General features: G+C 41.5%; 1 protein-coding gene across 8 annotated transcripts in view; it reads right to left on the bottom strand.

Annotated features, from left to right (window-relative positions):
• Positions 1-24,369, bottom strand: part of FNDC3A (fibronectin type III domain containing 3A) — a 215,434-nt gene that overhangs the window by 70,735 nt on the left and 120,330 nt on the right. For 6 of the 8 annotated variants that reach the window (XM_025211750.1, XM_014522982.2, XM_025211754.1 and 3 more), the window contains 3 exons: positions 15,772-15,848; positions 6,475-6,712; positions 1,831-2,103 (listed from right to left, as the gene is read on the bottom strand). In XM_025211750.1, the coding sequence (XP_025067535.1) occupies positions 1,831-2,103; positions 6,475-6,712; positions 15,772-15,848 (588 nt within the window). Of the gene's footprint in view, positions 1-1,830; positions 2,104-6,474; positions 6,713-15,771; positions 15,849-19,185; positions 19,320-19,776; positions 19,811-24,369 lie in introns of those variants that run through there. The other 2 variants (XM_025211753.1, XM_006030182.3) reach the window with 2 other exon arrangements.

Below are 24,369 nucleotides of genomic sequence, written 5' to 3'. Positions count from 1 at the left end.
TAGGGAATGGGGCCCCCCATGGTCCCCCTCCCCCCTCCCTTGCCCCCTACTTACCGGCATGGAGTCCGGCTCCAGCTCCCTGCTGCAGTGGGCAGGGACTGTCCAAATCATCAAAGCTCTTCGAATCTTTTCTGAATAAATTCAGAGAGCTTCAAATCGATTCGGACCTTTTTATTGGTCCCCTGATTCAATTTGGATTCAGAGATTTGGCCACCAAATCGGGCCGAATCGCCTCCAAATTGAATCAGCACCCAAAGCTTCGCACAGCCCTACCCACGCCTTATCAAAGCAAAACAGTGTGGCAAACACACAATTCTCACCTTATAGAAGGGAAGAGGAAACCCCTTCCCCCCTTCATGATGTGTCAGTCACAATACTTAATGCAACTGTAGAAGATCCTTATATGCCATGGTGGAAAGGGAGTGTAAGAACCAATGTAGAATAGAATGTAGGCAATGGATATGTATTCTTGAGAGGTTACCAGGACCACAAGGTAAAGCAACAGTCTGCACACTTTCTGATCTTGCAGGCCTTTCCTGCCTTACTGTTATTCATAACTTTGGAGGCTGTTGGTTTGTCTTCACTCCTGCAATCTCAGTACAACTGTGCAAACTTTGGCCAACAGCCTGCCCTCATAACTTCTTCAGAACAACAACAGAAACAAGAAACTCATTCCCCCTCAAGACTTTGGTAAACATCCAGTAAAAGGGTCTCCCTATTGCTTTATATTCCCCAATTTTACGGTGTGGCATACATAATCATGTAAACTAACCCCTCTTCCCATATATTTATAGTAATGGTCCTCCTTTCTACTACTAACTTGCTATAGCAGTGAAGAATTTGGCAATTCTGGCCTGAATGTGAGCAGGCCTCATATTCACGATTGTCTTAGTGATGTTCAAAGCTCCCTATGGCTCTACTACCCTGCACTTAGATCCTTCTAATCTTTTCACACTGAATGCATATACTGCATAGATATCTTGTTGATTAATTTACCCACTCTTAACTCTGGTTATATCTGCTATGCTACTCCATACTCCTGGGTTGCCTCTCTAGCCACATATCTTCATTCATACCCTTCCTTACAACTTTTTTTTCTACAAAAGCTTTTCAGCAAGATTTTGCATGGAAAAGAAACGTATAAGTTACAAACAAGAATAAAGTACCTCAGAATAGGGATTGGCAACATCTGGCATACAGGCCGGATCTGGCCCATGGCATGGCTTCAGTGGTGCTTAGCAGCGGGGGGGGCGGGCTTTCCCTGTGCTATGCTACAGCCAGGCACCTGGGGGTTCAGCAAAGGTGCAGTTGCGAGGCACTGGCTTGGCAGCTGCGTGGCAGAGAGAAACAACGGAAGCAGCCAGGTCCTAATATCTGCCCGCCTCAGATCCAAGCTGGGGCATTCTACCCCCCTGCTGGAAAGTGTTGCTGAGCCCTGCCTTCAAACAAATATGGCATATACTAAATGCTTAATAATTGGTATGTAGAGGTCTAGAGAAGGGAGTGAATTTTATTACTTGATTCCTAAAGGGTCAAGCAGACTGTTGGCACTTGATTAACATCAGCAAGCAGTGACCAAATTTCAGACTCACTTTAATATAACGTGAAAAATTTGCTCAAAAATGGAGTTTTGAATGCCAGGAACTGTAATATTTTAGAGGTTTATCCCTCTACTTTGAGGAAGATGGTCACAATTTTATTCATTTTATGCAGATTATATGCAATTATCAGGCTGATTTCCAGCACCAAACTGGTCAAAGCATGGTATTCCATCTCTAAAGATAATACAGAGAACAGAGGTAATTTTTATCCTAAATTCTTCTGACATACCTTCTACTTCTGCATCCATTTGAGAACTGTCTTTTCCTTTCTCCAAAGACTTGCTCTTTGTAGGTCCTGTGCTAACACCACTTGGATTTTGTCCTTTCACAAGTCCATTATGTTCATTTGTGGGAGAAGGACATTTTTGAGGCGATGATGGAGGACTGTTCAATTTATCCTTCTGTGTTCCATGACGATCTTTTAATTTTTTCTGTAAACGTTCATAAGTTTTACTAGACCTTTCATCTCTAAAGTTGGATCTTCCATGGGTAGGGAGGGTATCTAAATGAAAGTAAAAATTATTAAGTGCTGAAAATATGTTACAAAGAACATTTACAAACTCATTAGAAGTTGAAATCACACCTGATCATCTTTTTTAGTAAAAATAATTATCTTAATTTTCCTTACTTTACTTTGCTTTATAGGTGCAACACTTAAATATGGACATAAGTAATGCTTGTTCAGAAGACTTTGGTTTGTCTCTACTAGTAAAGTAGTCCCTCTAGTGTCCTATTGGTGTAACAGACAGCTACTGGGATTTATTAGAACAGTGCTGCACAAGTATGAAAATAGAAAATGCCAGAACAAGAGTAAAACTATACATCTCTTATAAACCTCATTTATTACTGTGTTTGAAAGTCTCATTTCAAGACACGTGACACCCTACACAGTGAGAAATAGAATGAATTGCACCTTGGTCTGTAATTAGATAGGCCATCTCAAAGTGTATGACTCTACATTTTTTCTTTAATTTAAACCATATAACTTTTTCATGTAGCAACAAACCACACCAGTTGGCAACTCAGTTTTGGAACAGAATACTTTAAATCTATTAGTTCAAAACCCCCCACAGAAATCAGTTGGTAAAAAAGAGTCAACTGAAAGATAGTAATGGAGTGAAGCAAATATGGCTAGAAGCATGCTCAGCACTCAGCACATCTTGAAAAATCCAACAATAGATCCCTGTATAATATCCTGGACACAAAATTTCACCTCTTCTGTAGGATAAAGAGATCAAAAAGGTAAACTGCAGCAGGCTGATGCATGACTGAGACATCACCAACCCCCCAAATACCCAATCAGAACATGGATTTGGGCAGATGTTAATAAAAATATAAACTGTTGATGTACTAAAGATTTTTTCTCCTTTTCTAATTCTAACGGTTTATTAATTTTTAACCTTACATGCAGAAATGCTTTAATTACACAGCATGAAGACTTTTAAAAGGTGTATCCCACAGCACCAGCTCTATTTTCCTTAGTGTAATCCTATCTATCATTAGTAAAGGAAACAGATGGTGTTTGTTATACTTCTGGGAAAAGGAGATTTCTCTCAGGGCGAACGATCTGTCTTTCTACTTTCTTAGTTTATGCACTGGTTGTATTTAAATAAGAAGTGTAGAAATAGGAAGACAGGTGTCAGATGGAAGAGACAGGTGACCCATCAACTTTTGGTAGCAAAGACAATATATTAGAGACAGATTACTTAAGATGAGACAAAGCTTTTTAAATGTATTCTTTAATCAAGCTAACCATAATAAAAAAAAAACTTCTGAATATTTAATTTATCATTGATAAATTAATAGAAGCAGACTGCCTCCAGAGTCCACCTCCATTCATCTTGTGAAATGGAATTATTTGTTGCCAATGTAATAATTATCAAGGATTTTAATATTAGAGTAGCACAAATTTGACTTGCATTTTTAATTTAGTACCAACATAAAGCAAGGAAAATTGGTAGTTTTACTGATTTTCACATATTTAATTCAATAAAGCCACTCTGATTTGGAATTTACTTGAAGCAACTAAGGAAATTTAAATATGTCAGAAAATTCTTTACTGCTTATGGTACAAAACTCAACAGCCCTGCCACATAATTTAAATCTACCATGCCAGGTAAAATCTTTACAGATATGAATATGACAAGACTTTTACCAAGGATGAAATCCTAGCTGCACTGAAATCAGTGTGAGTTTTGCCATTGATTTCAATGCATGCAAGTTTTTATCACAACTCTGGCAATCCTGGGAATTTATTAATTTGATAGGCTAACAGGATTTGAAGAATAGTAGTAGTGGTTTCTGGTCTCCAAAATAATTCATAACTTAAGCTGATGGAAAAAAAATTGCCAAGAGGAAACAAAACTATGTTAGCTTACTCAGTTAAATTATGCAAAGTTAAAATATGGATTAACTGAAAATGGTAAAATTGTAGCATTTAGTCTTACATTCCAAAATTGAAGTTTATTTTTAATTTTTATTCATGACTCTTAATATTTGAATCTCTCCCAAGTAGTTATGAATTCCATTCCAGTTCCACACAATTCCTGTGACACAAGAACCCATTATCATCCTAAAATTATAGATGGATGACTGAAATAGAGACATTAAGTACAAGATTTAAAAATGTTTGCCTAAATTCAGTCACTTATTTATAGGTTTGATTTTTACGTGTTCAGGACCAAAGAGCTTTCAGTGAGGTCAGCCAGAGCTACTGGATACTGAGCATTTTTTTAAATTCTCCTACTTTTGAAAATCACAGTTTATGTCAACTGTCCAAGATTAAACAGGGAACCTGTGGCAGTCCTGGGAAATAACCACATTTTCTGAATCCTAGACCTGGGGGGCAGGCAAAAGGCTGTCAGGGAAGGATAGGCAGAAGAAGGGCAGGCAAGGGGACAAAGGGCAGGACTCAGGCTGCTTTCCCCCCTGCCACTATTTTCCCCACTGCAGTAGTGTGTGTGTTGGAGGGGCGGGGCAGGAGATGAGGATGAATAAAACAATCCTCCAACAATTAGATTCTATACATTGAAAACTGTATGAGCTTCCATACTCATTTAATTTTTAACAAAATCAGGCTTGGTAGTAAGCACTGAAATTATATAACCAATAATGGACTGTTGTAAGTAAAATAAATGTTGTTAGCGTTTAATGAAAAATTGTGCTGTTTCTGTTCCTTTTGAACTACCGTGAAAATTTTAGATCGAGTCAATGAATGCTTCTTCTTTAAGGCTGCTTGGTAGTTAAGAAACTAACTACACATATAATGTACCATGGATTTCCAGAATTCCATGTTTTATTAATAAATGGCCTGTTATTCTCATAAAAGTATTTTTTATTATCGTATTTCAGCTGTTAATCTAGAAAACAAACAGCAAACAACTGCCATTTACAGTAAGTCCAAATATTAGCAAAACTGTAAACACGCACTCAAGAACATCTGATAACTAAATACAGAACTTTCAAAGTATTGCACAGAAGAAATGATTCCTTAAGTGCAGTTTAGTATTAATTACATAAACAGGAAGAAAGCGTGAGATAGTCTGTTTCCAGGCATGGGTAATTTTTATGGCTGTGTTATAAAGCAGAGATATTTCAATGCTGTAGCATGCTGAAGGGTATATTTAGAAATGATTTTTACAGATCTATGACCTATGTATCTGAGGTGCCCATAGGCATCAGAGGAAGAAGTCTCTAGTCTTCCTCTGACAGAAGAATCCTGGTAAGCTACTCAAAGTGGCACTGACTATACACTCCAAAGACTTTCAAGATCAGTGTTCGCTTTTAAATAGAAAACAAAAGAGATAGAAGAAGGAAAAAAAACTTAAAAAGGTAAATACTGAAATCATTGTATTAAAACCATACATACACATCACAGACCAATCCCATTTTGCCATCACAAAACTCTCAGAATTGGTATGCATGCCCAATTACATTTTTCAACATTTTGATGAGCTATAAGACAACAATTTAGGATATGAAGTGGAACCATCAGCAAACAGTGGGTGAAATTAGAGCTTAATTAGGTAAGTGGGACCTTAGTTACAATATCAATTAATATATCTACTCTTTTGAAAAAAATCCATGACATTTTTAATGAATATGTGATTAAGAACTCTGTTTTATGCTTCAAATGTACACAACATTTGTGAAAGCATCATAATTCAGGACCAGGCTATAGGCATTTATCTTATTGTGCCAGACTGTTAACCGTTAATTCACTAAATTTACTTCCCTCCATCACCTTGCTGTTTCCTTTGTGCACAGTACTCTTCTATATATTAATAAGCTTGATTTTGATTAGCCTGTGACCACTGTTCTGAAAGAATCTATTTCAGTACAAACTTATGTCTGTTCTGAAACCATGTATTTTTATTGCATGCTGTCTAGCTAATATAGGGATGGATCCCTGGTGGGTGCAGCAATGCAGTCATTCACCTTCTCCTGTTGCCACCAGCATTCACTATTGACCCAGGCATGGAGGGAATCCCAGGGCTGCTTCAGCCACAGACTGTGGTTGTGTGGGGTACTGAACATGGCAAGGGATGGTAGCAGCAGCAGGTGGGTTGTATTTCTTGCACCTTCCCCATATTGCGCCTCCTACCCCTCTTGTGTCCTGCTAGCCAGGAGCAAGGGATGGAAGGAATGCCCATCCTCCCATGGTTGGAGGGATGGTGTGCTGCACCCCACTTTAAGACATCATGGATCTGCCCAAAGCTAATAACTTCAATTCAGGCTACAGTCCTGCCTGACAAAGGCAACGGTTATGTATCAATAGAACACTGAGTCCTGGAAATCAGTACAAGATTGCCACTTTGAGAAGAATGAGCAGTAAGAGGTAGTCTGAATGGTAACGTGTCAGTAAGTTACTTACCCAGATCTCCATATACTTGTGAAGTGTGATACTGTGGTATATATTGTGTTGCCATGTCACCTGCTCCAGTCATGGTTGAGTATATATGACGTGGCGGTGGGGGCATCATGGTTGGAAGAGGAATGAAGCCAGGCAGGGGAGGATGTGGAGGCCTATGTATCACAGCATGACTGCCAGGGTGAAATTCAGGAGCCTGGGGAACTACCACAACCCTTCGAACCCCATTGTCTTCAATAACCTGTACATCAAGAGAAGGAATTATTTATCAGCTACAGGACTGTTTCATAGACAGCAAAACAGCTTGTATCAGCTGGACCTCACAAAGAAGAGACTGAAGCCTGTAACTATGCAGACTGAAAGGTAAAAAAATTATAGATGTTTCTTAAAGAAAGTTCTTCCTTTTTAAAAAAAAAAAGCTGAAGAAATTTTAAGTACAGGAGAAGCAAAACTGGAAAAAATAAGGTAAAATCAGAATGTGGTAGATGTCAGCAGGTTTCAGTGCATTTCTTTCAGGAAACTGTAAAAATGCATTTGATTACTGGAAGGGAGGGAAAAAACACTTTTTCTGCACAACAAAGCTGTTTGTAACAAGAAATGTATAAATAGCTTTTAATTCTTACATGCCATTGTTTCACAAGAGTAGTTAGACCATTAATAAACATATTAAAAATAAATGCAACAGGTGCTAGCATAATATACTACCAACTGGTAGTATTTCTGAACATGGTAACTCCAGCTTCGAGTTACCTTGCTCAGAAATATTATGGGGGCACTAAGATCAGCCTGAATGACAAAAATTACATTGTTCTTGAACTAATAACAAAATGTCCCAGAATAGTGCCATTGAGGTAGCTGCCAGGTCTGCATATTGATACAGTCGCAGCTGACAAAGAGTTAGCAAGGAATTTAAAATGGGGAGAAAATAATAATTTAGAAAAATAAAAGGAGAAGGAAAAACAACCTACAAGCCTTCTAGCATAATATAAACCACTTCCTAAATAGAGGACACAACCCATTCCATATTTATTTGGATGTTTGCTGAGATGGTCTTCTGCAGTGAAGTTGGACTGGGGGCAGGTATACACAACAATTCAAATCCAGACATTAAAAATCCACTTAAGATGGAGTCAGTGGCCACAAATGCATATAAATTTAGGATTAGCAAGCCAGTCACTTGACCAGTCAAATAAGGTCAACTGATTGATCAGCTGCTTGTCTATTATTTGACAACAGTCAAAACTTGAAGAATCCTCTAGTTCTGTCCCTCCCCTCCCATGCTTTTGTGAGGAGGTGGAGAAGACTTTCTATCATGCTTTCCTTGACTGCTCATGCTGTAGTTGCTCTTTGCCACCACTGGGGCCCTCTTTGGTGTGCTGGACTTAAACTTCCATGAGATAATATACATCTTTCCAATCCCATACTGGGCTGCTAAGAGGTATGTAATTTGCCTTGTGAACTTCCCCCTGGGCTAGCCTAAGATGGCAATGCTGAAGAGCCACTGGAGCCAGCTTTCTGGCTCTGGGTCTGATAATGTCCTCTCTCTCGTCCAGCTCCTAGTTCAGATATGTCTGGCCTTTAAGTTTGGGCACTTTGCCCTAAAGCAAAATTTGGACCAGCCAGCATCCCACCAGGCGCCACTGAGGGGGCACTACGTATTGTAGATGAGGGCTGACTGGTCCTTAAAGTGCAGAAAATAGAAAACCTTCTCTTATTTGCTATCTACTGTCTCCAGGCATCTCCAAAGGCAAAAAGCAAAAATGTTTGAAGAGCTGTTGTGCTGCTCACTTAGTATAACTGCATTTTAAAAAATGACTTTTGTCTTTTAAAGTTGCTATGTATATTCTACTTCTGTTTCTTTAATTCATGTGTTTTAAATTTTGTAATTGTTTGGGTTGGGCCTGAGGTTTTGGGATAAAAACAAAGGAAAAGAAGAACTGTTCATTCTTAAAAATTATTCATACTTACACTTACCTAACGTTGATAGATGCAAGAATTATTAATTTTTTTGGAATGTTGTTTCAGAATAACAATTAACTAATTTGTTTTTTGTAATTAGAATAAGTATCTAACCTACCAAAGATTAAAGTTTCTCACTTCATTGTTCTAAAAAATAATGCTTAAAATATTTGACCATTATTTGACCCTATTCACCAAGTATTTTTGACCCATCAAATACCCAGCCCTGTATTAATTATAAAAATATTTAAATTGAAATTCAGATAAATGATATAGCTAGGGACAGAGCTTTTAAATAATATCTCATGTAAAGATATTTTCAAAGGATTTATTGCTTTGAGTAAACACAAGCTGTCCCTTTTTGGGAAATATTATTTTTAACTGGCAACACTCCTCAAAGCTACTTAACCTGCAGAAATGCTAGCCCTGCAGCAGTACGGGCAACTAGAATAAGACATGGTCAATTTAATTTGCCCCACAAAAATCACAGAATTATAAAAAATTAGGGTTGGAAAGGACTTCATCTAGGTCCATCCCCAAGCAGGACCATCCCCAACTAGATCATCCCAGCCAAGGCTTTGTCTAGTTGGGTTTTGAAAACCTCCAAGGATAGAGATTCCACCACCTCTGTGGGTAACTTGTTCCAGTGTTTTACTACCCACCTAGTGAGAAGATTCTTCCTAATATCTAACCTAAATTTCCCTTGCTGCAACTTGAGACTGTCATCTACCACCACTGAGAACAGTTCAGCTCCATCCTCTTTTGAACCCCCTCTTCAGGTAGTTGAAGGCTGCTAGTAAATCCCCACTCAGCCTTCTCTTCTCTAGACTAAATAAGCCTAGTTCCCTCAGCCTCTTCTCAGAAGTCATGTCCCCCAGCCCCTCACCATTTTGTTGCCCTCTGCTGGACTCTCTCCAATTTGTCCACATCCTTTCTGTGGTAGGGGGCCCTAAACTGAACACAGTATTCCAGATGTGGCCTCACCAGTGCTGAGTAGAGGAGAATAATCACTTCCCTTGACCAGGAGGCAACCCCTCCACCCCCCAATCAATGCAGCTCAGTATGCTGTTAGCCTTCTTGGCAACAAGAGCACATTGCTGGCTCATATTCAGCTTACTGTCCATTGTAACCCCCAGGTCCTTTTCTGCTGCCCAGCCAGTCAGCCCCCAGCCTGTACTAGTGCATGGCATTGTTCCGTCCTAAGTGCAGGACTTTTCACTTATCCTTATTGAACCTCATAAGATACCTTTTAGCCCAATCCTCCAATTTGTCTGGGTCACTCTGAATCCTAGCCCTACCCTCCAGTGTATCTACTACTCCCCGCAGCTTGGTGTCATCTGCAAACTTGCTGAGGGTACACTCTATGCCACCTTTGAGGTCACTGAAGACATTGAACAAAACCAGCATCAGGACCAACCCCTGAGGCACTCCGTTTGATACCAGCTGCTAACTGAACATCAAGTCATTGATTACTACTCTCGGAGCTCGATGCTGCAGCCAGTTTTCTATCCACCTTACAGTCCATTCATCCATTCCATACTTCCTTAGCTTGCCTGGGAGAATGCTGTAGGAGACTGTATCAAAAGCCTTGCTAAAATCAAGGTATACCACATCCTCCAGTTTCCCCAACATCAACAGAGCCAGTCATTTCACCATGGATGGGAATCAGGTTGGTCTGGCATTGCTTGCCATTGGTGAATCCATACTGACTGTTCCTAATCACCTTCTTCTCCTCCAAGTGCTTAGAAATGGATTCCTTGAGGATCTGCTCCATGAATTTTTCAGTGACTGAGGTGAGGTTGCCTGGTCTGTAGTTCCCTGGATCCTCCTTTTTCCCTTTCTTAAATATGGGCACTATGTCTGCCCTTTTCCAATCATCTGGGACCTCTCCCAGTCACCATGAGTTATCAAAGATGATGGCCAGTGGCTCTGTAATCACCACCCTCAAGTGCATCCCATTCAGCCCCATGGACTTGTACATGTCCAGCATTTCTAAGTAGTCCCTAACCTGTTCTTTCACCATTGAGGGCTGCTCACCTCCTCCCCAAACTGTGCTGCCCAGTGCAGTAGTCTGGGAGCTGACCTTACCTGTGAAGACTGAGGCAATAAAGGCATCGAACAATTCTGCCTTTTCTGCATCTTCTTTCACAAGGTTGCCTCCCCCATTCAATAAGGGACCCACACTTTCCCTGATCCTCTTCTTGCTACCGACATACTTGTAGAAACCTTTCTTGTTACCCTTGACCAGGGCCGGACATAGTTATGGGTGAACCGGGTGGCCACCCAGGGCCCAGACAGAAAGGGTGTCTGAAAATGGTAACTTTTTGATTATTATTATCATTATTGCTGGCAAAGGGGGGCCTGATACTAAAAGTTCACCCGAGGCTGCCAGGAGTCTAGGTATGGTGCTGCCCTTGACATCCCTTGCTACCTGCAACTCCAATTGTGCTTTGGCCTTCCTGACTTTACCCTTGCTTTCCCATGCAATGCTCTTATATTCTTCCCTAGTTATTTGTCCAAATTTCCACTTCTTATAAGCTTCCTTTTTGTGATTTAGTTTACTGAAGAGTTCCCTGCTAAGCCAAGCTGGTCTTTTGCCATAACTGCTAGGTCTTCCTGTGCATCAGGATGGTTTGTTCCTGCACTCTCACTCCTGTTCTTTAAAGTACAGCCAGCTCTTTTGGACTCCTCTCCCCATCAAACTGGCTTCCCATGGGGATCCTGACCATGGGTTCCCTGAGCAAGTAGAAGTCTGTTTTTCTGAAGGGTCCTTACTCTGCTGCTATCCATCCTACATTCAGAATCCTTTCTTCAGGATCCTGAACTCAATCATCTCATGATCTTTGCTGCCCAAGTTGCTATCTGCAACATTTCTCACCAATTAATTCCTGTTTGTGAGCAGCAGGTCAAGAAAAGCACTGTTTCTAGTTGGCTGCTCCAGCACTTGCACCAGAAGTTGTCCCCAGTACTCTGCAAAAACTTCATGGATTGCCTGTGCACTGCTGTACTGCTCTCTCCACAGATGTGACTGAAGTCCCCCATGAGAACCAGAGTCTGTGATTGGGAAATTTCCACTAGCTGCTTGAAGAAAGCCTCATCCACTACTTTCTCCTAGTCTGGTAGTCTATAGAAGCCTCTCCCCATAACCTCACCTTTGTTGCTCTCCCCTCTGACCCTAACCCAGAAACTTTTGACAGGCCTATCTCCAGTTTCATACTGGAGCTCTGAGCAATCATATGAATCTTTTACATAAAGTACAACTCCTCTTCTCCCCTAGCTGTCCTTTCTGAACAGTTTGTACCCATCCATGACAGTGCTCCAGTCATGCCAACTACCCAACCAGTCTCTGTTATTCCAATCGTGTCACAGTTCTGTGACTGCAAGGACTTCCAATTCTTTCTGCTTATTCCCAGGCTCTGTGAATTTGTGTAAAGGCACCTGAGGTAACTAGTTGATTGTCCTGATTTCTCAGGAAATACGAGAGCACCTTCTCTGTTGCCCCCTCGTACTTGGCCTTCCTCCAGGTCTCCCGCTTCTCCACTTACCTCAGGAGCCTTTAATTCTCCTTAAGTCCTTATCCTTGTATCAAGGAAGGGCTTGTTAGTTATGCTTTCTAACATACACAATCAACTATCACTATGTACTACAAAAGTATCTAGCATCTAACAAATAGGAAAAAGCAGTAGAAAACAGACCTGATATTGTCACTTGGTCGTTAAACCTTCCCTACTGTGATTAGCTATGGAAGCACATATGGTGTTAAGATTAAGCATAGTTCATAGACCCCTGTGGTATCTCAGTATGTCATGATAAGTTGAGGATGAAGCACCAGACTTAAATGAATACCCTTAATTTAGGTGAACTGCAATTCTGTCTACATACAAACATACTTTATATACATACATTTTTATGTGCAGAATGCGTCAAATCTCAAGACTAAGAGGCATTCAGCATGCCATCATTTATTGAAGTTTATTAAAATCTACCAACTCCAGACCTGTTCCAGCTCATATTCTTTATGAAATCCCACTATGTTTTCTTCTGGCAACATTATGGATAACATATAATCTGTTGAGCCTGATGACAACCTATATGATAGCAGTTTCAAAACACCAAGTGTACAAGCTTGAGTTGGCCCACTTAGGTATTTATCAAGACCCACTAACAGATTCAGATTCTTATCTAAATTTGATCTGAGTAAAATGAAATCAATGCAACACTATCTTCCTGGTACCGTTAAGCACCTAAAGTAATTCTGAGATAACTGCCTACTTAAAATCAACCGGATCCTAATCTAACAAGAAAAAGTTAAAAGCCAGAGTTTCACATACTATTTGCACAACACATGCAGTTATCAAATCCAAGTGAAGAAACAGGCACTGCGTGATCTTTTGTTTATCCTATAAAAAGTTATGCTCACTGTAACAATAATTTTTCTAGCTAAATAGTTATTTTTCGTAAAGATCCATCCATGTATTTTTTTGTGTGAACCAATCAATAGGGCTGTGCAAAGCTTTGGTCACTGATTCGATTCAGAGGAGATTCAGCAGTCAAATCTCCAAATCTGAATCAAATCAGGAAATCCTTTAATCTCTCCGAACTGAACTGGATTGGAAACCTCCAAATTGATTTGGAGAGATTCGATGATTCGGTCATAGACAGCTTTATAAGTTTTTCTATGTACTTCAAGGTACCAAGCATGGCTCATGAACGCTGAGATGGTGGGGCAGATGGAGCATCCCATGGGAGCGTGGGGGCGGGCTTGGCGACTGGTGCTTCTTGGGTCTGGGAGGACACCTGGGATCCCCTCGCGGCTGACTGCTGAGCCGGAGGGAGCATGGGGGGGCGAGGGGGGGCGGGGTCCCCGCACGCTCAGCGGCAGACCTGGAAGTGCACCGGAAGTACTTCCAGTCCCGTGGGACGCTCCCCTGTGCTCTGGTGCAATGCTTCATCTGCCCCAACATCTCAGCATTCACAAGCTGCACCTGGTACCTCGAGGTATGTAGAAAAAACATATAAAGCTATGCCTATGGCCCAATCTCAGATTCTCTGAATCAGAATCTGAATCTTCAGTTTCATATTTGGTCGAATTGAATTGGGACAATGATCTGAATCAGTGAATCGAATCACTGTCCCCTGAATCAGGCCAAATACGAATCGAATATTGCCTGCTTCACACACCCCTACCAATCAACATCATTGGGAAGCCCACTATAGGCTAATACATATAGACCAGTGGTGCTCAACTTCCAGCACATGGAGGCACATCATCTGGCCCCTGGGTAACTTCACAAGATCTGGAAATTTGGCAGCTGGGGGAGCAGTGGCTTCATTAATTTGCTGCTCTACTACTGCCAAATTTCTCGACCCATGGGGAGCCCCACAGGCCAGATGACATGGCCCTGTGCACTAAACTGTGCTAGTATACAGAGTTACTCTGTAGCCGGATTCAGGGGAGTTGGGCCAGCATGCAGACTGGAACTGGCATGTCGGATCACACCCACAGACCAACTGTGTGCGCCGACACCATGCTGGATCTTGCCCGCAAACCGGCCTCACACTACACTATTCATCCAGCTCAGGGGCCAAACAGGTTGAGCATCAATGATACAGGATAACTAAGAATGTAGTTTGTCTCTTTTTAGAGAACAAGGTGCATACCCACAATATTTGGTAAAGGAAATACTAAAATTTTACCATATGTTGTTTTCTGAAACTTAACTTTGCACAGTAAGAAAACCTAACTTCTAGAACCATTAATAGTGGAAAATATAATGTGTTATCACCAAAACCAAGAACTGGATGAAGTCTGACATCACAGACCCAAACAAAATGGATACATAAATTGTAGCTATGCTGAATTTCCCCTCTTAGCCTGGTGGCATTAAACATTCAGTATGTATTTCAACTTCTCTTAATATACTTTTGCACCTTCAGTTGTGATTTCTTTTTATATTTTAAATTGTGAGTGGTAAAATTAAAATCTCTTGATGGAACTGTATTACATTTGGGATAATGATGAGTCCACTGATGGCAAGGCATCCATTGCATTGTCAAACATCTTTGTTTATTTTATTACAGACTCTTTCTGTATAAACCACTATTTTGTGATGTTTTCATGTGCAATATTTTGGTCCTATTACATTTTATGGGTTTTACTGGAATATAAGAGCTCTATCCTTCTGTGCGCTAAGTAACTGATGAAAGCTGCTTTGCGTCCTCTGTGAAACCACATATTAATTTAATGAATATGATTTAGATGTTCATGGATTTTATTACATTTTAATGTCAAGTAATTCACCTGAAATAAAAAAGGAACCAAATAAACTTGCTGATAGTAAACTATAAGAATTTTTATTCTTCTTAATGACAGAAAGTGAATTTTAACAGGCAATAGGTCAGGGCTTTGGGCTATGATCTAAAACAAAATAAATGAATGAAAACCCATAAAATCCATTTGGCTTCCAGTCTGGGAAGTCTAATATTAAAGATTTATGAATCGCTTACACACAAATCTCTCTCAGTAGAGGGTAACCAAGCCCATGCAGGCAATCTGCTCTACTCCTAAAGCGCTCCACTGCAGGATAGCATGTTATACCCTTTGTTAATATGTGCACCTGACTGGCTTTGTTTTTTAATGTTGTATTTTTCATTGTTTTTTTTATTCATTAATTAATATTACAGTGGGCACACTGTGTCAGCAAAGGTGGAGTAGGCTAGCTGTACAACTAGGTCAACATCATAAAAAACTATACTGTGTAATATCTAATGGGCACAACCAAGCAAGACTAATTGTGCATGGCGTTATAGAAATAATATCAGTAAATGTCAACCTATCTGAAAAAGATCCTTCCCACTTAGTTTGTCCATCCTGTTCATTTAAGTCCCTATCCTACAGGGAATTTCAGAGACACAAAACCCTACAACGGGTCTTTGCTCTTCCAACATGAAGAATGGTACATGTCATGGACTGTATGTTTTTCATTTTATGGATCGTATATTCCTTTGTAATTGCAGAGTGCCTAACACAAGAGAGGCCTGAAAACAACTATAAATTCTACATACTACCACAATATAAGTGATTAGTAAAATAAGCAAATAATAATAAACATACATCCAATAGGAGACAGACAGGGAGACTCCTAGTGAAAAGACACCACAGAACACTACAATGTTATTTTCATGGGCAATCGCTGTAATCCTGAAATTTGATAGGTTAGCTTGGTGGGTTGCACATGCCAGCTTTTATGTCAGTCACAGAATTGTACTAGACAATGTTTTATTTGCGTGCACCTTTCATGTAAATAAATTAGGTTATATACATCAAATATATGGACATACCTGTGGGGCGTAGCCAGGAGGCACATAAATAGGAGGCACTGAACCATTTGGGGACATCATTGGAACCTGAGCAGGACCTAAATGGGTTACAGAAATATTCAGCACTATTCAGCAATATTTTCAACACTGTTTAACAAACTGAAAAAGTTCAAAGTACATTCTCAGCTGCAATATCTCTGCAAAGAAACATATACGATAATATGAATAAACAAACAACATGGATTCTAAAGATAAAAGTATGAGGAATGGTATTCGATTCATGGGAACAACAGATGCGGCTCTCAGAAAATAAAATGTAGAGAACTAATTTTTCATAGAAACTTCAAATTCTATTTTAATATGCTTTTCTGTAAAAACACAGAGTAATGATCATCAAAATGATTTTAAAAGGTACTAGAACCCAAATACACTCTTACTAGGAAAGTACTTGAGAAGGATAATTTTGTGACAGATACAGCATTGGGAGCAAAGAGCCCTGGGTTCTCCTCAAATTTGTAATATGTATCCTGTGTGACTTTAGGCAAGCAAAACTCTTCAGTTATTTTTAGAGGTGCCAAGCACCCCAAATTTTCCTTTAACTGCAGTGGAGTTAAAAAAGGGATGAAACAGATAATGAGTAAAGGAAGGATAATACTTCTCTGTCCCAAACAGGTAGTCTTAGATTTAAGACACTAATGCCTATCAACTGAGTTAAGAGCTGTAGATAGATGATACTAAGTAAAGACAAAGCTAGAGCTATACGAGCAGATTAGTCTATCCCGTTCTTGGTAAGTAAATCTGCTGAAGAAAAAAAAGACAGGTATAAATCAATGCTATGAGTGGGGTTACAGCAACAAGCTATTCCTTAAAAACTTAGTGTGTGGTCAGATTTGACAAATTTATATAGGAAAACCTGTTATAACAAAAAGACTGACTTCTTGTAAACATTTTAGTTGAAAAGAAGCTGTTTTATTCTCTGTAAGTAGCCCATGATTTTGAAGGGAAAATTTAAAACCAAGGTCTTTAGCTGAAAGTGGAAGCAGATGGTTTAAGGGCAAACAAAACATTAAAAAGACTACAGTAAATTTTAGATGGCAATTATGAGTCCTCTTCAGTACTCCTAATTGAGGCAAAACTCTCAGAGGCTTCAATGGAAATTGTGCCTAAAAAAAAAATGCTGAGGAGGACCATAAATAATGTCACAAACATACTGTTTGTTTACTGCAAGTTGTTACTGCCCTCTCTCTAAAATGGTCTTGAAATAGAATATTTAAAAAGAACTAGAAACATGGAAAACTTAAAAAAAAAAAAGTCACCAGCAAAAACATGGTTAGCATACAAAGTGATGTTTTACACCACCTACATTTGCCAAATTAATGATAAGGTTGTGATCAGAAACTATATTCTTTATAAGGCCCACCTACTGGCTGTCTTAAGTGTCATTCTTTCTTGACTGAACTGAAGAGCAGCTTTCTCCAAAGCCAATACAAAAGTTGTGCTGCAGTACAGTTAACACAAAGCATTCCCATGAGAGCCAATGTTTCACAAAGCACCTATGACCCAGTAATGAAGGCATAAGAAACTTAAGACAATATATGAATTTGAATGGGTCCTTTTGTAATGTTAACACTTAGCACAGGTGCTGGTTTTGCAACATCTATATCTTAACTTCAAAATTTTTAAAATAGAGCATGGTTTCCTCTTACCCAGGCTGGAACGGTGAATGCCGTTATATTTATGATAAGGATTCTAAATCACTGTATAATTAAAATTAATGGTAGATTAAAACAAGAAAGAAAAATAAAGTCTGGCTGAGTCATTATGCTTTTTAATGCATGCAGGTTCCTTGCTGTTACTGATTTCTTCCCAGAAAGAGCACTACTGCTTGCATGACTTGGAACCAAAGTTTCCTTGTGTGTATTCAGGATTAAACAAAAGAACGCTCTTAAAACAAAAATACAAAACAAAACTAAAACAAAACAAAAAACTCCAAACAACAACCAAATAACCAGAAGAAGAAAAAAACCCCAAATAACTTCCCCACAAAAAAGCTACTTTTTTATTTTGTTTGCAATAACTAATGTAAAGACCTCGATTTTGTTTAGCCATAACGTATTGAAAAAAAGACTTATGTTGGTGTTAGGTATTGTTTTCAGTTACTAATAGGCAGGTTGTTAAAGATGCATGATGAATTTACTGTATTTTGCCATTATCTATAATAATGATGTTACATTATCAGCTAATAATGACACCATTAAGTATCTTAACCCTCCATTTTTGTACTGCACTCAGATGGAATTCTGGCTTACAAAAATGCTTAGCAATAATGTCAAATGTGATTAAAATTCAAAGGTTTCCATTACTTAAGATGGAAGTCTAGAATCTTCCATATAAACAAGTCATATAGCTCTTCACAATGAAGACAGAAATGAAGGACACATTACAAACACATATGACAATCATATTTTTCATTGCAATATATGTCTGTCTGCAAAATGCCTTACTACACATTAAAAAACACCAGCAAATAAGAATTTTTCCTCATACTTTCAAGATTACCACTGTATCTAAAGTTGTCACTGATATTATGATGGAGAAAGCTTGTAATATACTTTCCTTGCCATGCTGAGCATTATGTCCCAAGCAGGGAAGAGGCTCCCCCAAGACTTCTATCACAGAATTCACAAAAATTTAGAACAAATGTACAAAACCCTGAAATCTGAACACAGAAGATTATGTCTTATCTGCTTCTGTTGGCTGCTTAAAATCTCCAGCTTCCTTGTTTGAACAGGACATAAAGGAAAATGTATCATGTACACTGAAGTAACATAAAAAGGTAGCAAAATTAATAGCGTATGATTTTTGATGCCCTGATCATTAACAGAATCTGAACAGAAGAAATTTAAATCCTGTAAAATTCAGAGCCACCAACAAAACTTGTTTAATGAGACATGCAAATAGTTTCCTGTCACTAATGTTACTCATTTTCAGCTTTAAATATTCAATTTTGAATTCATCAAGCAGTTTGTTAATTTAATTGGACATAATATTCAAAGGAGAAACCAACTATTTCATCAGCCTATGTACAAGGATCCTTCCTGGGCAGTAATTGTATACAATAGTGCTCTTACAAAATCAGTGTTCATAATGGCCTCCAAATGTAATCCCTTGCTGCTAATTTTATGTTCTGAGAGACAGGGAGATCCTTAAAATGCTGTGTAACAGCACAGGCACACCCTCTATAACACCAAATTATAATAAAGAAAACAACGCATAATTTTACACAGCGCTACATCTATTTTTATGCACCAAACCTCTGCTACATTTCATAGCTATTGTATATCTGACATCAACACACAGGCTGCTTTTAAACTACTGCTCATGTTTTAACAGAAAAGCAGAGTACTGCATTAAAACACAGTCCGCAAATCTTACCACTCATTTTGTTTTTACTGTAACAGCAGAAGAATAAACAGAATCCAGTGAACCAAGGTTGGACACGTTAGCAGCTTTAATTGGAGAATGGTTTCGCTTTTGTCAAGCTGTTTTGAGGAAAAGCTCCTTTGACCGAGTCACATGATTATCACATGACACTGAAGCGGGGGAGGGTAGGGAGAAAACTTCAGGTGTGCAGCTCAGCAATTTGTTCTTGTAAACACTGCACTTATTCTTCCACGATGAGATTATTATCTTTTAAAGAATCCACTACAAGTGAATGTCAAAGCTTGTCAAACATGCAGTAAATACAGTTCATGTTAAAGAAGAAGAGGACGGCTTCTCTCAGTGGATCATTCCTACACAGTAACACTTCATTTGCTGCCTGATGTTTATATTCTGATTGCTTTTGTAACCTACTAAGTACTACATATTAATACTTGCTGATATAAGTATTTACAGGAGTTCTTATATTTTAAAGATTTTTACATTAATTAAGCAGAAAAGCATTACTGCAGCCATGTATTATACTGGATTTACCTTCTAAACTGATAATCAGGAACATGTGAAAGAAGACGTACTCCTACATACCTGTTTTTAAACAAACACTTCTGAAACCATGTTTAGTAAGCTGCGCTGGCTTTGATACTAATCTATGTGGACACTGCATCTCGTGAACACTGCTATACTTAGAAATAGTCTAATGTGAACAGCTATGAATCACTCCCTCTTTGTTATTCCCAGAAGGAAATAGTGTTCAGGATTTACTGCAGCACATTAGGTTAACTATCTCTCTATAACTGAACGCCCACACTTTGACATCACACAGGCAATGATATGCATCACTGACGCAAGCACTGACAGGATCAAACACAAAGGCCAAAGCAGTTGAAACAATAGAGTGCACAACTGACGTAACAGCACACCCATCTAACACTGATAGATTGCAGTAAATCAATAGTCCTAGATGCCAGGAATAGTTGCAAAACTCTTTCTTTTACATAACAGAAAAGATGTGGAAGTTTTATTTTAGGTTTCCAGCAGCTACAATAATTAAAAACGACAGATGACAACAACAAACAAGAAGTCTATATTTGTCTTTAGGTTCTGTCAGGAAGACACCATGACATACTAACTCTGACAAATGCTAGAAAGTGTTAAAAAGAAAGGACTGAGCCTACTCTTAGAAGTAGCCAATGTGATCAAAGAAATCAGTGACAGAAAACAAAAAGAAAATGCCCACAAAGTTTGGGACTTGAGCTTCGGACAAGGCACAAGCAGGAGCTGTGAGCACAACAAGGACGCAGAATAAAAGTGTTTCAGTGCAGTAAATCCAGTGTGTTCCATACACACTAAATTGACAAACGACAAAACAAAACCTCCTACCATCTGTCTAGCTTTGGCACCAAGGCTTTGTGATATGTGATCATACACTGAGGTACCCAATTTTCATCTATACTTTTTAAACCAAGTGCAAAATATACCACTTAGAAGACTGCAGTGAATCTTAGAATACACAAAGCTAGAAGAAAGACTGTAAAGGCAAAATGCTCAAATAAATCAGATACTTGAGGCACTTAAGAAACCCTATCCTCTTTACCTAAAGAGACTTGAGAAATAATGGATCAAAGGGCAGGGAGCTGTGAAGTGTGACCATCTGCAACCATTCCTAAAGGCTCCCTTCCAAAAATATCCTGGAATTTCTGTAGGAGTGTATGCCCATTCAAATTGAGAAGATAAAAGAATGTCATTAAATCCCTGTATGGAGGCAAATGCTTGGAGAGGAAAGATCCACATAGGACTTTATAAGCAGCTGACCAACTAGTGGTATTTTAGGGCATGGACACATGTAGTACATTTACAATAGTTTAAATGAAACTGAAGCATGAAGTAGATAGACCTACAAATCTGCTAAACTAATTTAAAGCCGCCTGGAACTGGTCCAAGCACTCCCCTCCTGCCCTCTCCAAGTCAGTTGAACACATTGCAGATGTGGATCAATTGCAGGCTATTGAACTTATTACACTCACATTTAGGAGAGAAGTAAAAGCAGAAAAGTGAAAATGGCCTCAGCCACAAGTCACTCACCCCCTGGAACTTATACTGGCTCAAGGTTTTTGTGGAAACAGAAGAAGATACTGGTTCTTGGCCCAAAGATTCAAATATACTTTTATTTGATTTTGAAAAGTGAACATAGTGAAATACTGCAATATTTTTGCCAGTTATAAGCCCATCTCTTTAACCAAAATAGGAGATAAAATTTTAACATGTACAGTGGAGCCTTAAAGCTTGCAAAAAACTTTTCTCCAACTATTCAGTTGGTCTAATAAAAGATATCACATCTACCCAAAGAACCTTGCCTTCCCTAGCCTCTACCAAGACACATGCTCTTTTCAAGATGCCTCAGTAACATAGTAATACAGTCTATATGGGGCCTTATTTATCAAAGCACTTACATGACACAGCAGAGACTAATACCACCTTATCTCATCAAAATGTCCCTCTGATTAGGTAGCCATTCAGCCACATAGAATCACTACCCAGTCTTTTTTGCATGCTTGAAATCTGCAGTTTACATTGAGCTTTTGTGGATAGTAACAGACACAGCACTTCTACCCACTCGCTTTCCAGGGCTAGGAGCTGTGCCCGGAATTCCCGGTCTGCCTGGTCCTGCACATCCTTGCGGGTGATGTCCTCAGTCCACCAGCTGTCCTGGTGAGCCACATCCTCCACCCACCAGGCCTGAGCATCCACCAACTGGTTCTCTGATACTGTGACCAGGTGGTCCAGGAGGAGGGACCTATCCAGGGTCCTCCTCTGGTGGAGCTGGCACACCCACAAGGCCCTAGCTGTGGGTATCAGTGACCCTGAGGCCGTTTCCAAGCTGCCAAATACTCCCTCCCTCCCCGTGTGCAGCTGCAGGCCCTGTAAAGCCATGAGAAAGAAGCTGTTTGTGTGAGTTTGCAAAATTTCAGAGATAAGATGCTCTGTACCAGGAGCCCATGGGCTGCCTGGCTTCAGATCGGCGGTAGGGCATGCATGGGTGTCCAGAGATCATGGTAAGTCAGGTGGGCAGGCCTGGGTCCAGGCAGCCATCGGCTGAGTCCCGCCATCCCTGTTCACTCCATTTGGGCCAGCTGGCTGCTGGCTATAGGCAGCCTGCCTCCCCTGCCTTGTTCCCAGTACAGAACAGGCCAGGCTCCTGGCAGTACCTGCCATGGCTCTGGACCCTGCTTGCCCACCCGCCTCCTCCTGAAGGTCAACTGCTCTACTGCGCTGCCACCCAGCCCACAGTGCCTGGGCTCAGGGCTCCTGGACAACTGGAATGAGGAGCTGGCTGTGCCCCCACCCACCCTGGTATTTTCTCTGGGGAGGTGCCCTGGGGCCACAGCCATCCCTAGGGGTGTGTGGGGCCCAAGGCATATCAGCCCATGCGGGCCCAGGGTTTGGCAGGGGGGCAGGGGGAAGGTTGGCGAGCAGCCAGAACACAGAGACAGTGGTGCATGGCAGCCACAGCCACGGCAGGACCTGTACAGCACTGTCCACAGGGCCCCCCACAGCGCAGGGCCTGGGGCAGTTGCCCCTATTCGCCCCCCCCAGGGACGGCTCTGCCTGGGGCCAGCCCCCTTCTGCACTGCTGCTGTACCCCGAGCGTGCCCCTCCTGAGTGTGTTCTAGGAAGTGTGCAAGAAGCTGTCTGTGTGGACCGAGGGGTGCCTGACCCACTAGGCCCTGTTGCTGCCAATTGCCATGGTGCCCTGGGCACACCTGAGCACCTGGCATGGGACCACGAGCTACAGCAGTGCAGGGAGGGGCAAACCTGGGCTGCCCCACAACCTCCGCCATCAGCTGGAGGCTACCTGTAGCTGGGCTACATGTCCCTGCCCCCTGCAGCCAAGGTGGACATCACCTACGGCATTGACACATTCCTTTGCATGTGAGAGACGTGTGCCCACCTAGCTTTAGGGTCACGGGCTGCTCAATAAAGTTTTGCACTGTCTCCTGCCTCCCTGTCGGCTGTGGGGAAGGGACCTGGGGGTCAGGGGAGCATGGCCAGGTGGAGCAGGGAGGTGGGGTAGGGGCCAGAAGCATGGGCTGGGGTGGGAAGGGCCCTGTCCTCAGTGCGGGCCTTACCATGTGGTCAGGGCTGGTGTGGCTGGTGGCTCCGTGTGGTCATGGTTGTCAGTGATGGTTCCGGGCAGTGTCCTCAGATGGTGGGCCACAACAGGTGATGTTTCACTGTGAGTGCCAGCCCAGAGTCAGGGCTCAGGAAGGCTGCCTGTGCTGCTGTAGACAGCACAGCTGTGGCCTGGGTCCTGGGGCACGAGAATGTCTGTCAGTTGCCACATAAAGGGCATGGACTCACGGGCACTCCCCAACCGACGACTACAATCAGTGATTGCAATCCACTGTACCCACAAGGCTTTCACCTTTATGTGGCACTGCAGTGTTGACCAGCTGTGCCTGTCCTCCCTCATCCAGCCTGACGGCCCCTCATAGATGTGGGTGTTAGAGCACCCACCCTTGAACTGGCCCTGCACCTCTGCCTGACCCTACAGTGCCACAAGGTTGCCAGTCTCCTTCTGCAACCAGTTGGGACCCTGGGTGGTGAGCGTGGGCATGGGTGTTGGTGAGGATGAGGCCATTGTGGGTCCTGCACCAGCTCTCTGGTCCTCCATGTGGTTGTCCCTGTGCTGCTGGGCCTGGGCAGGTGCCTGCAGTACCCAGAGCAGGGGCCTAGAATGGGACTGACAGCCACGTGACTGAGGAAATGCCCTGCAGCCCCTGAAAGCTCAAGATAAGCTGCTGGGGGTGGGCTGTGGGCAGGTGGAGCTGGACCTGGCAGCCAGAATCTGCCTGCAGCTGGGCTTGGGGGCTGACAGGCCCGTCTGCGGCCTGCAGCAGCCTACAGGCCTGGATGGCATGGGCCTGGCAGGTGCACAGCACTGTGGTGCCAGGCAGTGGCACCGGGGTGCAGGCAGGCTGGAGAGTATAGGCAGAGGGAGGAAATTTGGGGGGGGGGGTGAGTATGTGTGCATGTGCATGCACACCTCCCCAGCGCAAATGTCCATTGGGGAAGGGGCAGGGGGAGGGCAAAGGGCCATGCCGGGGAGGAAATGAGGCTGGGGTTGGCACTGGACAGGGATCGGGCTCAGGGCTGGGGTCCGCTGCATCCAAGCAGCTG

The sequence above is a fragment of the Alligator sinensis genome, unplaced genomic scaffold (genome assembly GCF_000455745.1).
Source record: "Alligator sinensis unplaced genomic scaffold, ASM45574v1 scaffold820_1, whole genome shotgun sequence".
In the NCBI taxonomy this organism is placed as follows: Eukaryota; Metazoa; Chordata; order Crocodylia; family Alligatoridae; genus Alligator; species Alligator sinensis.
This window is presented reverse-complemented; position numbering and strand designations above follow the sequence as displayed.